This window comes from Musca domestica, unplaced genomic scaffold (assembly GCF_030504385.1).
Source record: "Musca domestica strain aabys unplaced genomic scaffold, Musca_domestica.polishedcontigs.V.1.1 27, whole genome shotgun sequence".
Lineage (NCBI taxonomy): Eukaryota > Metazoa > Arthropoda > Insecta > Diptera > Muscidae > Musca > Musca domestica.
In genome coordinates, this window is record NW_026712286.1 from 2060722 (window position 1) to 2077556 (window position 16835).

A 16835-nucleotide genomic window follows, 5' to 3' on the forward strand; every position below is an offset into this window, starting at 1 on the left:
AAAATATATTTAATGGCAAATGAATAACTCCTCTTAAAAAAATATTTTTTTGCTGTGCGTTTTCAATTTTCTACTCAATTTGATTTTCCAGATACATTTCCGACATAGATTAATAATTTAGGTTCATATGATTACCCTTGGACACCCACGAAATCTATACATATTTAGCTTATAATTTGACCTTCCAACGATCAAAAAATGTATTTACGAAATGGTGATATTAAAACAAAAAAAAAAAACTTCGAACAAAAATGTATATTAAATTGCAAAAGAATAAATCCTCTTAAACTTATTATTTTTTTGCTGCCCGTTTTAAATTGCCAACTCAATTTCATATTCTAATATTACATTTGGTTATGGCAAAGAAACAATACAAAAGCGTCGAATTAACAATAAGACCGTGTCATAAAAATATGAGTTCGTCGACTTTTATGGCATTTTCCTTGCCACCATTGTGGCGCATTATGCCCATTTTGTAACTCTATTGTAGAATTTTGTGTAATCCATTTAACACCATAATCTTTGTTTATATTTGGCTGGTTAAAGGAATTCCCAGCGTCGTTTTAACCCCTCTCTACATCAAAAAATAATGTCCCACCCCCTCAATATATTTTTAGAATTTTTTTCTGCTCACAGCAATAATTACCTTTTTAAGATTCTCTTGTTAACGGTTTTTATTGCCCAGAAATTCCTGACTACAAAATAAATGAAAGTATTTGTTTTCTTAACTACTTGGCCAACAACAGATAAGACGGCGAAGGAAGAAGACACGACAATGCCAGCAAGAAGGCTACTTTGACATTTTTATGTATCCTTGCTGTTGCTCTTGTGCCCTGCTACCGTGACTGTCATTGTATTGTCGCAAAATGTCCTTTTTTGTAGCCAATTTATTGCTTAACGACCGCATGTCACTTGATTTGTCTCAAGACTATGCATCCATCCATCCATCCCTCCCCCGTCATTTAAATGAAGTAGCCGCGATTTAATTAAAAAACAGTTTTTGCCTCAAAAAAGGAGAGGAATATGAAACACTTTTCTTTTAATAAAAATCAAGAGTTTTTTATAATTTCGTTTCACATTATTTGAGGCGTTCTTTTTATCTTAATGTTTTTTTGGAGACACTTCCTTCAAGGCTGACGACGACAACGAGTAAATGAGTGGTAATTTTATGATTCAATTATTTTTGTTGGCTTTGATGGTCGAGCGACGTCTGTCAATGGTTTTGGGTGACACACTTTTGTCATTGTAATATTGAGGTTATGATTTCAATTTTTTTTTTCTTTTTTTTCCCAAACAAAAAAGGAAATTGCGTTTTTTTTATTAAAAAATATGTTTATAAATTCTTTTTTCATTTACAAAAAATGCACTTAGAAATCTACATTTAAATGCTTTCTTTTACAAAATATTCAGACTTCAGATTCTTGGAATTAAGGCACGGCTATTGTCTTTTACATGGACATAATGGTCTTCTTAATGATATCCACACTTTCCAACATTTGTTCCTCGTTGATGACCAGGGGAGGGGCAAAACGTATGATGTCACCATGGGTGGGTTTGGCCAACAAGCCATTCTCCTTCAATTTCAAGCAGACATCCCAGGCATCGTGTTCTATTGGAAAATAAAATAAATTTATAGGAAATTCTGATATTCCAATCTCATCAAAATTTCCACTTACTTGAATTGATAACAATGGCATTGAGCAGACCCTTTCCTCGGACCACCGAAACCACATCCTTGGGCAACTTGTTCAATTCACTTCTCAACAATTCACCCATTTTGAAGGCATTTTCAGCCAATTTCTCTTCTTGCAACACCTCCAGGGCGGCCATGGCAACTTTACAACCCAAGGGATTGCCACCATAGGTGGAACCATGTTCTCCGGGCTTAATGCACAGCATAACATCATCATTGGCCAAGACAGCCGATACGGGATACATACCACCCGATAAGGCTTTACCCAAAATTAAAATGTCAGGTTTGACTCCCTCATAGTCGACAGCCAACATACGACCGGTACGTGCCAAACCGGTTTGTACCTCATCGGCAATCCAGAGCACATTGTTTTTGGTACACAGTTCGCGTACCTTTTTCAAATAGCCATCATCGGGTACCACCACACCGGCTTCACCTTGAATGGGCTCGACCATGAAGGCGCAAACATTGGGGTCTTGAAGGGCTTTCTAGAAAGACAGAAGATTTGTTTTAGTTCCGGATTTTTAATTATTTAATTGTGAAATATACCTCCAAGGCCTGCACATCATTGTATTTGATGATTTCAAAGCCAGGCATAAATGGTCCAAAGCCCTCATAACTACTGGGATCGGTGGATGCTGAGACGGCTGATAAGGTTCTGCCCCAGAAATTATTCTCAGCAAAGATGATCTGGAAAAATAAAGAAAAAATAATTAGATCAGTTAGTAAAGTTTTTAGAAAATTTAGTCAAATTCAGAACTATTTTGGTTTAAAAAGATTCTAAAGTTTAGAGAAAGTCTTAAGAAGCACATTTTCCTCAGAAAAATATGTCGAAAGATTTTCTATATATCTTTAAAAGACCTCTTTAATCTTCGACAGATGAAACCTTCAAGGCCTTCTAAAGGCGAGGGAAAATACACGATTTTTATGTTTTTTTTTTTTCAAGGCCCCATGAGACAAAAGAGGTTTCCTTGATCCTTGAGGACTTTTATAGGTCACTCCTACAAATTAATCTGTCCTTTCTCTTGGATGAGATTGAAGCGTTGGAAAATCGAACAATTTAATATAAATATTCTAAACCACCAATGTCAGTTCTGTGTGATGTCGCATGCGATGATGTGTAAGATAATAAAGGTTATGACCCGCATAAAATTAATGATCTCTCTCTCTCTCCCAATGTAAGAATATATTGTATGGCTGCGATTAGGTTAAGTAATATAAGTTTAAGTAGTTCTTAAGTGAAAGTATTTGTAAAAAGTAAGATTTGATACTACTGCCGAAATGAGAGGTTAGTTTCTCTTTTTAAACATTAATCTTCGAGTCAGTTAGATTTGAAAATAAACCCTAACGAAGCGTCTATTTATCTTCTCAATTCTTTAACTCCACATAGTATTAGTCGACTCGAGTCGTTAGAGGATCTCGGCAAGGTGGCAAACTTAAAGACTTCTAAGTAGAATTCCAAAGTGATACTTCAAGTAGAATCCGTCTGAGGTCTTCTGTGTTGGGATACAAGTCCTCTAAAGACTAGGAATGTAGAATTCATCTGCGATTTTCTATAGCAGGGCCAGTTAGGAGTAGCTACGCGTGCATCAGGCCTATTTAAAATTCTCAAAGAGTATCAACATTGGAAGAACATAAATGTGCGACTCTGTATCAGGCAGAAGAATCATTTTAAGGTTGTCTATAGATCACTAGGTCAGTAAGCTCCTTTGAAAAATTTCGGTAGGAAAGTCAAGGTCTTCTATAACTAAGTAGACACATTTTGGGGTGCTTCCCCCCTAGGTGCTTTATATACCTTCGAGGTTATTGCATAGACCAGTTGAAAACCCCTGAGGACTTTTAGATCTAGGTAGATGACTTCACCGGACCCCTAAAGTTCAGTCTTCAGATGTATTCTTTAAGTGAATAAAAATCTCCTGATTCCTTATCAAAATCAGAAGAATCCCTTTGAGGTCGCTCACAAATAGGTTATTTGAAGCCATCTAGATATTCTATAAGTTAGTCTACAGGTCGCTTTGCCCAGCCGTCTTTAAATTCCTTTTAAGATTCTCAGTAGAAAATTTTTGGGTCGGAAGAAGTCCTCTAAGATCTTTCATATGTCAATGGAGGGAGGATTTCTATAGGTCAAAAGAAGGCCGCAATAGAAGGCTTTGATCAGCAGAATATTCCGAAAGGGGTTCAAGAAGTCAGTTAAAGTCCTCGAGCTCATTTATGTTACATATAGCTCAGTTTAAGTCCTCTGAGGACTCTTTTATGGCAGTAGAGCAGGGACTCTACTAGAATTAGTACAAGTTTTCGAAGAGTTTCTAGAGGTAAATTGAAGTTTTCTGATGTCCTAAAAACTGAACTTAGCCGAAGTCTTGTAAGACAAATTAATACCACTGTCAACTTATGTTACAAGATTCTCATTCTCAAAGCTTTAGTAGGAGTTTGGAGACACGTCAGTGGATAGTGGGAGTATTTTGCCTTCTTTAAGTCAGTTGCGAATTATTAAGCCTTCTATAGGTCCGTAAAGATCTTAGCGGCCATCTTAATGTTTCTTTGATATCTTGGAAATCTGCTATAGATCAGTTGAATATATGTATATATTTTTTATAAACAATCGCTGTCGTTTTCTATAGACTACTAAAAGCCTTCTAAAGTCTTGTCTTGGCTAGACATTCCATAGTTTTTAAGATTTTTATAGATCTGCACGATTCATCGTGTCCAACAGTTTTTTTTTCTAATTCTTACCTTGGCTTGATTTTTCGGGATATTCTTCTTGGTGTAAGCCCATTTACGGGCCAATTTGCAGGCAGTTTCTCCACCCTCAACACCGGTGTTCATGGGCAAAACTTTGTCATAGTTAAACAATTTGGTGACATATTCCTCATACTCTCCCAAGACATCCGAATAGAAGGCTCTAGTAAAATACAACAATAAAAACAAAATATATATATATCAATTAACAAGACAACGAACTGGAAATGTACAAAGCGTTATGTTTAGATTTCAAATCAAGAGCAATAACTGAGATAAGGCTTGACCTATGCTATTGGTGGTATATTGTGGGCCAACATCACTATCAGTTGCTATACTCGTTTTTTTTCTTCTTATTTTATGGTAGACTACCCTGATAAGACAGCCAACACTCCCTGTGCGTTGCTTTCACAAAAATTACTCCCCGGGAGTGATAATAAATTTCTTTTTTTCAAATATAGATTTCTGTTGCTAAAGTTGTTCGGCTTATCTCAAGTTCTTGCTTTGTTTCTTCGAAAACTAAAGAAAAAATTTCCATTATTCCTCCTTTATACTCTCTTTTTCTACTTACCGTGAAGTCAAGGCCAATACTTGAGCCTGCTCCGTCAGAGCTTTAATAATTTTGGGATGACCATGGCCCTGATTGACAGCTGAATAAGCGCTCAAGTAATCAAAATATCGCTTGCCCTCCACATCCCAGACAAAGACACCCTTGGCCTTGGTGAGTGCCACGGGCAGGGGATGATAATTGTGAGCGCCGTATTTATCTTCGCGTTCGAAGACTTGTTGCGATGTCAATTGACGGCTGGCAATTGTTGTGCCGGGTGTGCAGAGGCGGGGTGCCAATCTGGTTGTTAATTTTGAAAACATAACGCTGGCTGTGCGGAATAGAAACAGAAACAACAAAGAAGAAAACTGCCTTCATTAGTGTCATTTGCATAGTTAACATGAGTTCTCCGCTCTCGGTTTCAGTTTCAACCTGGCGTGAGAACTTTAAGGTGGAACATATTTCAAATATGGCAAAACACTTGACACTTATTTGTTTATGCTTACCTTAAGTAAAAACAAAAAAAAAAAAATAAAGCGGAATTCCAATAACACGAATTTACGTTGCAGCAATCTTCTGAGAACCGTCTGACTGGCGGGCGATCTGTGAATGAAATTAAAACTTGACGTCACTCTTAAATGCGATAGCGCTCCAATATAAATTGTAGTGTCCAAAGTGACTGCTTGCTCACGACTAATTGAAACGACAACTGGATAGAACCGCTCACGGTGCCAAAGCAACTGATCCACCACCACTCAATAATCAGCCGGCTCGGCCAGCATAACAATTAGCATTCTTAGTGACTGCTAGATTGACATTCGTTATCAGTTTGGGAGAATATTTCATAAAGAGATTTCAAATGAAACTCAACACAAATTACTCTCTTGCTATCTCTCTCTTTTATGTTCACATAAACACCCACTTGAAGAGAAGGTATCATTTTTTGTCATTTGTTTTCCCCCAAGTGTCATTGGTTTTTTTTTACCGATAAGTGGAAAAACATTTTCCTAACAGTTAGATATGAGCATTTTTTAAGAGAATGAAGAGTTTTTCTAAAAATAGATTATATTTTCTCTGAGTTAAAAATTCGGTGCAAGAGATAGTGTTGCGAGAACAGATACTTAAACAAGAATTTAAAAACTCTTAAATACATGTATGTTTTAGGTAATATGAGACATTCCATACTTTCAATATTTTCACTAAGTAGAACTATTTTCTGCAGATAAGGCCAGTAGGAAAAACAACGTTATTCTACACGTCCGTAGAAGATCTCAAGATACTCTGCAGTAAAATAATATCTTCTATAGAGAAATAGGATCATTAAAGGCCCATACACAATATCTCAGGCCTCCTTTAGCACAGTGAAATCTTATGAATGTTTCTATTCAGGAACGTATGCTGGGTGGATGCCTCCAAAATGGATATATTTCTGACATTTTTTTAGGTATTATATGAAAATGTTAATTTTTGGCGAGTTAAACCCCCCAAATTAGTTTCCAAATGCATTCGTCTGTACGCGTCTGCTTCTATGGCATAGTAGAGAAACTTAAAAGTATACCATGGGAGAAAAGGAAAGAGGATAGTGTAAGACGTCCATGATTCTGAGAGAAATAGTTGCATTTCTTTCAAGCCTTAGATAAATCAGTTAAACTCCTCCGAACTCTTCCATGGATCTTCTATTATTACCCAAGGCACAGGAGGAGGTCTTAAGGGGTCTTCTCTAGAAGTGATTGAAATATTTTTGAGGTAATGTTTAGACCAACAGAAGACCTCTGACGTTATCCATGAATCAGCAGTATACCTCGAAAGTCTCCGTCCATAAAAGAGCAGAAAATCTCGGAGGTTTTCCTATTCCATAGAAGAGCAGGGGAAGAACTCGGAGGTCTTCTTCTTCTCTAGAAGGACAGAAAAAGACCTCGGAGTTTTTCTTTAGAAGAGTAGGAGAAGACCTTGGATGTCTTCCTCTATTGAAGAGCAAAGTCTCAAAGTCGTTATAATACCTTTGAGGTCATGTTTAGACCAACAGAAGACCTCTGACGTCATTCATAAATCAGCTGCATACCTCGAATATCTTCATTCATAAAAAATTAAAAGATCTCGGAGGTCTTTTTCTCCTATAGTAGAGCAGGAGAAGACCTCGAAGGTCTTCTTATTCTTTGGAACAGCGGGAGAAGACATCGGTGGTCTTCTTCTTTAGAAAAGCAGGAGGAGACCTCGGTGGTTATCTTCTTTTATTGAGGGGCAGGAGAAGACGTCGACTTCTTCTTCTCTAAAAGAGCAGGAGAAGATTTCAGAGGGGTTCATTTTCTCTAGAAGAGCAGGAAAAGGCCTCGGAGGTCTTCTTCTTCTTAAAAAGATCTGGAAAAAAACCTTGGAGATCCTCTTCTTCTCTGGAAGAGCAGTAGAAGATCTCCAACGTCTTATTTTTCTCTAGAAGAGCAGGAGAAGACCTCGGTGGTCTTCTTCTTCCTCTTTACAAGAGCAGGAACAACCTTTTTCCGTTGAGAAGCTCTCGTTTTTGGCAGACATATGAGACTTCCTCCAGGTCTGTAGGAGTTCAATGAAGTATTTTTTTAAGTCAGGTGTCTACGACTTTATCTAGGTCTGCGAAAATGTGCCGAGGTTTTCTTTAAAGGTACAAAAAGAGTCCTCTCAGGTCTTAGCAGAGCAGTGCAATACCTCTGAGGACTTTTCCAGCTGAACAAAATACGACAGAGATTTTTTCCAGATTTGTAAATGACATCCGAGGTCTTTTAGGGACTTCCAGTGGTAAATCTCTGAGGTTTTTTTCCAGTGTATAACCTCTGAGGGCTTCCTCAGTGCAGTAGAAGACCTATAAAGTGTCCTTCCAGAAGGCAGTTAAATAATTTAGAGACCTTTATCTTGTTTGCAGCTGAATTCTGCAGAGATCTTATCCAGGGCATTCTAAGCCTTCTATATAACAGTATAAGAATTCTAAGGTCTTCCCTAGGTCAATGGAAGGTATCTAGATATTCCTAAGATCTGCAGAAGTCGTTAGTACGTTAGTAGAAAATCTTAAAGGTGGTCGATAGAGGAGACTTTAGAGGTCTTTTAAAGATCAAAAGAAGACTTCCGAGACCTCCCCAAAATAAAGCCACTGGGGTCTTCTATAAATCAGCAGAAAGCCTTGTAGGTTTTACCTATAGCTTCGTGGAAGACAACAGTCCCCTGAGGTCTCCTAGGGACTAGTAAGATACCTGAAAGCTTCTACAAATCAGCAGGAGGACTTTTAGAATCATTATAAGTCCTCCGAAGTCTTCTATGGTTAGTGCAGGATTTTTGCAATTTTGTTAAATGTCAGCAGAATATTTTCGAAGTCTACTATAGGGCAGTGAATTATGATTCCCCGAACAATTAAAGGAAAATTTCCATGAATCAATTGACTTACCTAACAATGACCCCAATAAATAAAAAATCCGAAAGCATGTTTATCGTTAGTATTTTGTTATTTATTTCATTTTTTTGTATTTGTTTTAAAATATGTGTATTTCTTATGATTTTTGTTTGTTTTGTTTTTGCATTAATTTAAAATACTTTCATTTAATTACAATTAGATTAAGTTAAAATTATATAAATAACAATTACACATTTATTATTAATACATTTAGGGCAATTAGGGGTTTGTTTGTTTGAAGCCTTTAAGAAAAATTATCTAACAGAAATGTTGGGGAACAAAAAGAAAAGATCTACAGAGAGGCATTACAAGGGGTGGAGGGAGAACTTAACTTGTTTTTTACAATCCAGTCTACACTTAAGTTACCTAGACAAAAGAAAAACAAAATTTACATGGATTTTTTTATATATTCGTAGATGATAATTATAATTTTTATACATTTAAATTGAAATTTATTTGTTATATTTTAAATATAATTTATTTTCTTTTTCTTTAACTACATTTAAATTGCTATTTTACTTTTCTCCTTTTTTCTCTAATAAATTCTTTATATGTTTTGTCGCGTTCTTTGATTGTAGGGACAGAGGGGGAAGGGGGTCTCTAAATTTTTTCATTAAATTATTAAAATTCTTATCTAAATTATACTTCTTTCATATTTTATTTTGTGGTTTATGGCCTTTTTGAAGATATCGTGGTAGATGGTAGTGGCTGTTGTACACATGTGTCTGGCAACATGTTGCAAAAGATTTTGGTGATTCATGTAATATCCTCTGTGAAATTTATTTCCGAGTAAGGAGATCATTTGCTTAACCATGATCTATCAAAATTTGCATAAATTCTATGGGCTTTGAGCATTTTCCCTTCAAATGTTGCAGGGAAAATCCTAGTCTAGCAACAAGTTGCTATAATGTTTTTTTTTGTTTTTCTCGACTTAAAATCCCTTCCAATTTTTCACAGATTTATACTTGACACCAATTAGGCTTGTCATTTGATGATTTGACATTGAAATAACCGTACTTTTCTGAATGTTGCCCCAGTCCGGCAACATGTTGCTATACATCTAAATTTATCAGAATTTCTCCTTCTTGTATGGCCACAAATTAGATTCTCTTTATTTTTATTCTCCCAATTTATTTTCGCTATAGTTATCATCACTTTTTCTGCAATTCTCATTGTCTTAACTTTCTTTGTGTGTTGCCTGGCCATTGTCAACATGTTGCTGTGAAGTTGGCTGCGATTGGGATTGTGTCACCGTGGCTGGTTTATCACTGCTGCCAACTTCGGTTTGTTGATGAAGATGTTGCTGTTGTTGTTGCTGCTGCTGAAGTTCTTTGTTCAAACGATAACTGCTCATGACATTGGCACAACTCTGATGGAAATAAAAGTTACGCCCTCTCAAAAATGTGTCCGACGCAAAGTCCTTTATACCTGTCTTAATGATAGAAAATGTTGGAAAAGTTAAAACAACAATTACAACAATCGCTTCTTTCTTTTCAATAAAATTGCAAATAAAAAAATCCCGGGGCAGGAAACACTGCCCTGGCGGGCCCTAACAAAACTGAAAAATTTACCTTACAAATGAAACATTTGTTATCATCTTCATTGTCGGGTTTTATATCCGAACTATTTCCCACCTTTGAGTCCAATTGTTGCTGTTGTTGTTGTGCTGCTGCAAGGCCTGGCATGAGGCCGGGATGTTGTGGTGCCACCTGTCCATGACCATGACCATTGGGTGAATCCCGTTCAAGTGGTTGGTGATGCTGCATTTGCAGCTGCTGGCCGTGATGGGTCATGTGTTTACTTCTCAAATCTTCAAATGCTGTGTATTTTGTGGTGTTGTTGTTATTATTATTGTTATGAGGATTTTCCACGGTGGTTTCGGTACTGGTAACCTGGGGCTCAGAACGTGGCCTCTCCTCCACCGGTGAGGGGTTGTCTGAAATTCTAAAAATTGATTTGTTTTTTGTATGTGAATACCGACTTTACTTTCTTTCTTCTGTTTCTTACCTGCTACTGCCCACCATGGCCTCCTCATATTTCCTCTTCTTGTTATAGCTGGCCATTTTAATGGAGTCATCGTCATCCACAATAACATCCTCATCGCTGTCATTATTGCAAGTATCCATGGACATGTCCTTGGCGCTGCGTTCCTCATTGCAGGAATCGGCATTGTAGTAGTGATGGGTTGTCGAGGATAATTCGCTGACATTTTTCACTAAAACCGAGCAAGAAATTATTATTGATATCTACCCTGATCTTCTTTTAATTAAAAGTAGCTATGTTACCTGATATATGCCCCTGAGCAGCATTCGTATGGCTGTTGATATTACTGCCAGGATTATGAGCTTCTGTCCAATTGCTGCTACTTCCAGCACTGCTGCTATTACTGCTGTTACTGCCACTGGTGGTGGTGGCCACATTTGTGCTAATATCCTCCTCGGCTGTCTGATGCATATTATCCTTACTTATGGCACAATTGGCAGTTCTGTACAGTATGCCATCCAATTTCCCTGGCTGGCTATTACTGTTGTGCAAATTGGCGCCACCTGGTGTACTGGCACCTCCACCACCACCACCTGAACTGCTATGGCTACTACTATGGCTGCTACTCCCACTCAGAGCTGGCATATGAGCATGATGTACCTGTGACAGTTCCGAATTCGAATCAGGTACATCATCATTGCAAGATTCCACATCCACAGTTTCGATTTCATCCTGTTGCTTGTTCTCATCATCTGGCAGTTTACCACCAACCTCGAGGGCATATTTCCGTTTGCAAATCGGACAGGAATTGCAAAACATATTCTCCATGAAATACATGTCGCCATATTTACGCTTACGTACCTTGATGCGTAAACGATTTTGGCGATTGTTGCGTATTCTTTGAAAGGTCTGATGGGAGAGAGAATTTAGAAGGAAAGAATTTTAATTATCGACCATCAATTTTAAGATTTTCAAACATTTCGTAAAGTTTTGAATGTTGAGTCATTTTTTCAAAGGCTGAACCAAAAATGTTATCGACAACACTTTTGAAACGCTGAAGCAACACTTTTTAATGTTGAGCAACCTTTTTATGTAGCAAAACATTTTTGTAATGCCGAAGCAACATTTCGCGAAGTTCACAATGTTGAAGCAACATTTATTCAATTGTGGAGCAAAATTTCAAAATTCTGAAGTAACCACTTTTTATGAAAAAAAAAAAAATGTTCAGCAACTTTTTTTAATGAGTAATGTTGAATCCATTTCTCAATGTTGCCTCAACATTTATTAATGTTGCATCAACATTTCTTAATCTTGAATCAGCATTTCTCAATGTTGCCTCAACATTTTTCAATGTTCCTTCAACATTTCTCAATGTTGCCTCAACATTTCTCAATGTTGCCTCAACACTTCTCAATGTTACCTCAACATTTCTCAATGTGCCCTCAACATTTCCTAAATTTGTCCCAATTTTCCCCCCATGTTGAGTCCAAGTCTCTCCAACCTCTACTTACCTCCCAACGATTATGGCTGGTCCTAATGGCATTCTCTTGTGAGGGGCAGGGTTGGGCAAACATATAAGTGGCCTGTAAATTCGATCTCTCCATACCGGAACTCAATTTATACAAACGATCCAGTTCCGTTAGAAAATGAGAGTTCCACTCATCAGCCGATAGTTTAATACCACAAACAGGACACATATCGGGTATATGGCCTGGTGGTGGTCTCAGACCCGGTGGACCTCCCAAGCCCAAACTATGGCTCATACTGGCCGCTGCCAAGAGGCTGCTGTTCGGATGATGGTGATGATGATGGGCACTGAGCGGGGGTAAATGATGCGGTACATGGTGGGGCGGAGCATGGGGATGATGTGGATGGTGGGACATGTGTGATGATACCGTGGCCGAAGAGGCGGCCGCTGCTGCCTGTGACGAGGCTATGGAGGCCACAGCTGCGGCGGCTGCTGCCGAGACGGCAGCCATGGAGGAGGCACATGATGTCGATGGTTTGTCACTGCGATGGGTATCTGGAAGAAGAAAAAAAAAACATAAACTTTATGTTTACTATGGATTTGTTTGTGGGGATTATCGTTACAACAAAAGCACAACAACAATAATAAATCTTTAAATTAATGTCTAACAAATTGAAACGACCTTCTGGTATTCAATTGGAATATTTGAAATGTTTGCTAGTCGGGGTGGGGGCAACAATAAAGAGTGGGAAATGTAACAAATTTCTGTGCCACAATAACTGTTTGTTTGCCTGTCTGACTGTCTGTCTGTCTTGCCTTCTGTGTGTGTGTGTCTGTGAGCATGTAATGGCCATAAATATTGTTCGAATTTATGCAGGAATTCCGAATGGATTTTTATGTTTTCAGTTTTCGGTGTTTTTTTTTTTGGTGGAAAAAATATTACAAATTTTAATTGCTTTCTAAATATTTTCAACACGTATTTGATTCACGAGACTATGGCTCTCCCTTTCACCCCCTCTCTCGCTCTCCTTTGGCCAAAGTGTGATAATTCATTCGGGCTTAAAGGGCAATAAGAATGGCGGGGGTATGGTGGAATGCCATGATTTAATTTTGTTTAAATAAATCACAGCAGGATAGGTTGTTGTTGTTACTGTTGCATTTCCGAAATTACATAATTGGCAACTGACAACTGACATTTGCAGTCAAAGAGCGTTTCGTTTTTTTTTCTGCTGCTGTCCAACAACGACCACAATATGGCAGGACACAACAAAAGGTCAGAAGCAAAAAAAAATGTGTAACAGCAAAAACAACAAATGACCAGTCAACCAGCCATTTAGCCAACCTCTGATGTTACCACTTGTCGTAGACGTGATTTTAACACCAGGGCGAGCGAAACAAAAACAGCAACAGCACCGACAAGTAGAAGTCAACACGTATGCCAAAACCAGCAACAACAACCACAATTATTCAACCGGAGAGATAGTCCTGCATTACCAGACTTTAAATTTGTCGCTTTTGAGGCAAAAAGGACTAAATGCTTTTTTGGAATGAAAAATACAAAAAAAAAAAAAAATAAATAAAAACGTCCAACTAAGGGAAGCCTTAACTTCATAAAGCCTAAAGGACTGCATGGAAACTTATAACACCCGAAATAGTGTTCTCGGAATCCAGTAGCTTATATTATATCAAAACTAACTTATTTAGTTTTGATGGTGATATTATTCCGTTTCCTTTTCATATTAGAGGAGTTAGGTCCTTTGTCGTGAAAACGGAAGACATTAAAATGTATAAAATTTGTTTTATTTTATTATGTCGGACAATTATTGTTCTACTGTAAATGGTTGTAATGATGAATAGCAAATTTGAATAGGCCCAACAATATTATTGGGTTTGTTCGTTACAATATTCAAAAAAATACGATATGAGTATTGATATCCAACTTTAGCGTTGTTGTCGAAAAATACTGAGTTCTGTAATTTAGACATACTTTAAAAAACCTAGGTCATATATGACACCAGTGGACCAAAGGTAGATATTTTAGTACTCTTCCAAGGGCTTCCATAGAAATAAAGAATAATAAATTTTTAAAGAATTTTTTATTACCAAGGACAGTAAAAAATTAATATTTAAGTATTTTTACAAGGACTTTTAAGGATTTTTAAAGTCTTTTTTGAATAATCTCTAAAGCGATAAAACGGGTTTTTGATAGATTTTTATTTCCTAAATTTTATCCAAGGACTCTGAAGCTAAAAAAGGACCCTAAATGTAAACCATGGGATATTGTAAAGGACCTTTAAAGTGAAATTAAAAAGATTTTTACCAAGGCCACTCAGAATAATAAACCTTCCTGGACCTCATCGTAATAAATGATTTTTTATGACTCCAAGGAACTCATGGTAATAAAGGTGGTTTTTTAATTAATCCTTTCAAAAGATTCGTAAGGGATCTCGCCGTAAAATAATTGAATCCTTAACAGATTTTATTTAAAGGACCTTTCAGCGATACACTGGTATATTTTAAAGAAACATTTCCAAGCGACATCCAAGGACCGCACAGTACTTAGGATGGTCTTCATTCATTTAATTTTTTTCAAGAAATCACCAATGAACTCACAGTAATAAATGAGATTTTTTCTAAGACCCTCTCTGGAGTATAACTGTAGTTTTAAACAATAATTATCAAGGATCTTTTAAGTTTTGAACATTGTTTTTTTAGAGCATTTTTCCAGGACCTTCGCAGTAATCAGCAAGGAACTCACAGCAATAAATTCTCATTTTCGAAGGATTTTTTAAGGACCTCACAGTAATAAAATGGAATATTTACGGATTTTTCTAAGGACCTCACCGGAGTAAACCTGGAGTTTTTAAGAATAATTGTCAAGGATTCTTTAGATTATGAACGTTGATTTTTTAGGTAATTTTCCCAGAACCTTCGCAGAAATTACCAAGGAACTCACAGTAATAAATTCTGATTTTCTAAGGAATTTTAAGGACCTCATAGTAACAAATGTGAATTTTTAAGATTTTTTAAGGACCTCACTGAAGTAAACCTGGAGCTTTTAAGAATAATACCCAGGCTTTTTAGGTTATGAACGTTGATTGTTAGTGTATTTTCCAGGACTTTAATAGTGATTATAAGGATCCTAAAATAATAAAAATGTTTTTTTACAGAAATTTCAAAATACCCTCCAGGGACATCACAGATAAAAGGAGCCATGATTTTTCTTTAGAAAATACATGCGAGTCCTTTAAGATTTTATCCAAGGACCTCAAAGTAATATTTTTTTTAAGATTTTTGCAAGGACCCTCAAGGATCTCACAGTAATAAGAACAAAATATTTTCAAAAATTTTTTCCAAGGACCTAAAAGTAATATATATATGTTTTTTTAAGACTTTTCTTAGGACTTCACGAAGGACTTCAGAGTAATAAACATGACTTATGTTTCTAAGACCTTAAGTCTTTAAAATACATTTTTATAAGAACTTTCAAAGTTCCTCAATGTTATATAACGGAGTAAATTCGTAGTTTAAAGGACATTTTTCAAGGATTTTCAAGGACCTTTCAGTAAAGGGTCCTCAACATAAACGTTATTTTTTTAGATTTTTTCCAAGAACTCTTAAGGAAACAAAATTGGTTTTTTTTTAAAGATTTTTTTTTCCAGTAACCATTAGAGAAATAAATTTTTAAAGTTTTATCATAACAACCCTTACGTAATTCTTTTAATATTTTTCAGGAAAATCTTTAAAGCAATAAATGTAGATTTTGAAGGTTTTTTCATCGAGGAACCTAACCGGAAAAATCTTTAAAAACATTCTTAAGGATAATCACGGGTTTCTTTAACTATTCTTTTAATTACCTTACAGCACCAAATGTGGCTTGATAAAAGTTTTTCTTGGAGGAAAAATCCCCAAGGATATTCACAATTTAATGTTTTTTTCCAATACATGAATCATGCTCGTGATTTTCTTCTTTCCCATGAATATTAAATTGTCTAGGCCACCCCAATATTTGTTGCATTTATTTGCCCCATGACATTGTCTGACCTCTGGAACGCCATTCATTTCATTTGCATGGTTAACCATTTAACAAACCAATATTTTTATTTTATTTTAAATAAAATTAAGTAAATTGTTGTTGTTGTTGACAACGCCATGCATTCGCATGCATTGAAACACCAGGAACCAGACGTCATTGCCAAATGCATTTTACCGTTGTTGCTGTGGAAACTGAAATGGCGAATTGTTGTTGTTTTTGCCGTTGTTGTTTATTTATTTATTTACACACATGAGTAGCGACTGATTGGTCGTTGATTGTTTGGCTAAATGGCCACAAAAACAAAAACAAAAAAAAAAAGAGAAAAGAGAAACGAAAATATTCCCTACCCTCAGGGGAATGTGGGCGATAAACTTGTACAAATTTGCAATGGATATACCGCCGACTCTGCTGCCGGCGGACAAGAGATACACTGGCGCGAACGAACGAACACAGCGACTGGAATGCGATTTTAGATTACATGTTTAGAAATCATAATAATTTCATACCTCGCTGGAGCTGGTACTTGGGGTGTTAGTTGCCTGGTTGGATGACTGACTATCTATGCGATTAGTAAGGTTATGTTTTTGGAGTGTGTGTGTGTGTTTGTTGGCCGTTTGTCTGAATTTTAATTTAAAAATTCCACAAACTCATCATCCATCAAATTATTATGGCTTAGATGGATGGCTGTAACTACTCCGGGGAGTTTAGTTGAAAGTTGAGAGAGGGTGGTTGACTTGTGGCCAGGGGTAATTGCTTGAAAATTAGCCATCAAAGAAGTGTGTAGCATTACAACAAATTGGGACAACAAATATTTGTTGGACATGGAAGGGAAAAAGAAGTAACATGTTTTGGTTGCTTCATTTTAGGCATTTGATATGGATATGTGTATTTTTTCTACAAAAAAAAAAAAAAAAAACAAAATGTCTAGAAAAATTATATGAAATAAAAAACCAG

At 36.6% G+C, this 16835-nt stretch overlaps 2 protein-coding genes across 2 annotated transcripts in view; both read right to left on the bottom strand.

Annotated features, from left to right (window-relative positions):
• Nucleotides 1–1389: 1389 nt before the first annotated feature.
• Nucleotides 1390–5720, bottom strand: LOC101891867 (ornithine aminotransferase, mitochondrial). Its single transcript, XM_005180454.4, has 6 exons — nt 5486–5720; nt 5004–5310; nt 4427–4595; nt 2243–2383; nt 1677–2181; nt 1390–1609 (listed from the first exon to the last, which is right to left on the bottom strand). Exons 2-6 carry the CDS (start codon nt 5300–5302, stop codon nt 1449–1451), a joined length of 1275 nt encoding a protein of 424 aa, XP_005180511.1. The 5' UTR covers nt 5303–5310; nt 5486–5720; the 3' UTR covers nt 1390–1448.
• Nucleotides 5721–8440: 2720 nt separating this feature from the next.
• Nucleotides 8441–16835, bottom strand: part of LOC101895245 (protein Teyrha-meyrha) — a 30921-nt gene continuing 22526 nt past the window's right edge. The window contains exons 4-8 of the mRNA XM_059124039.1: nt 11889–12400; nt 10680–11286; nt 10402–10609; nt 9966–10338; nt 8441–9826 (exon numbers count right to left, since the gene is read on the bottom strand). Coding sequence (XP_058980022.1) covers nt 9572–9826; nt 9966–10338; nt 10402–10609; nt 10680–11286; nt 11889–12400 — 1955 coding nt within the window. The 3' untranslated portion in view covers nt 8441–9571. The remainder of the gene's footprint in view (nt 9827–9965; nt 10339–10401; nt 10610–10679; nt 11287–11888; nt 12401–16835) is intronic.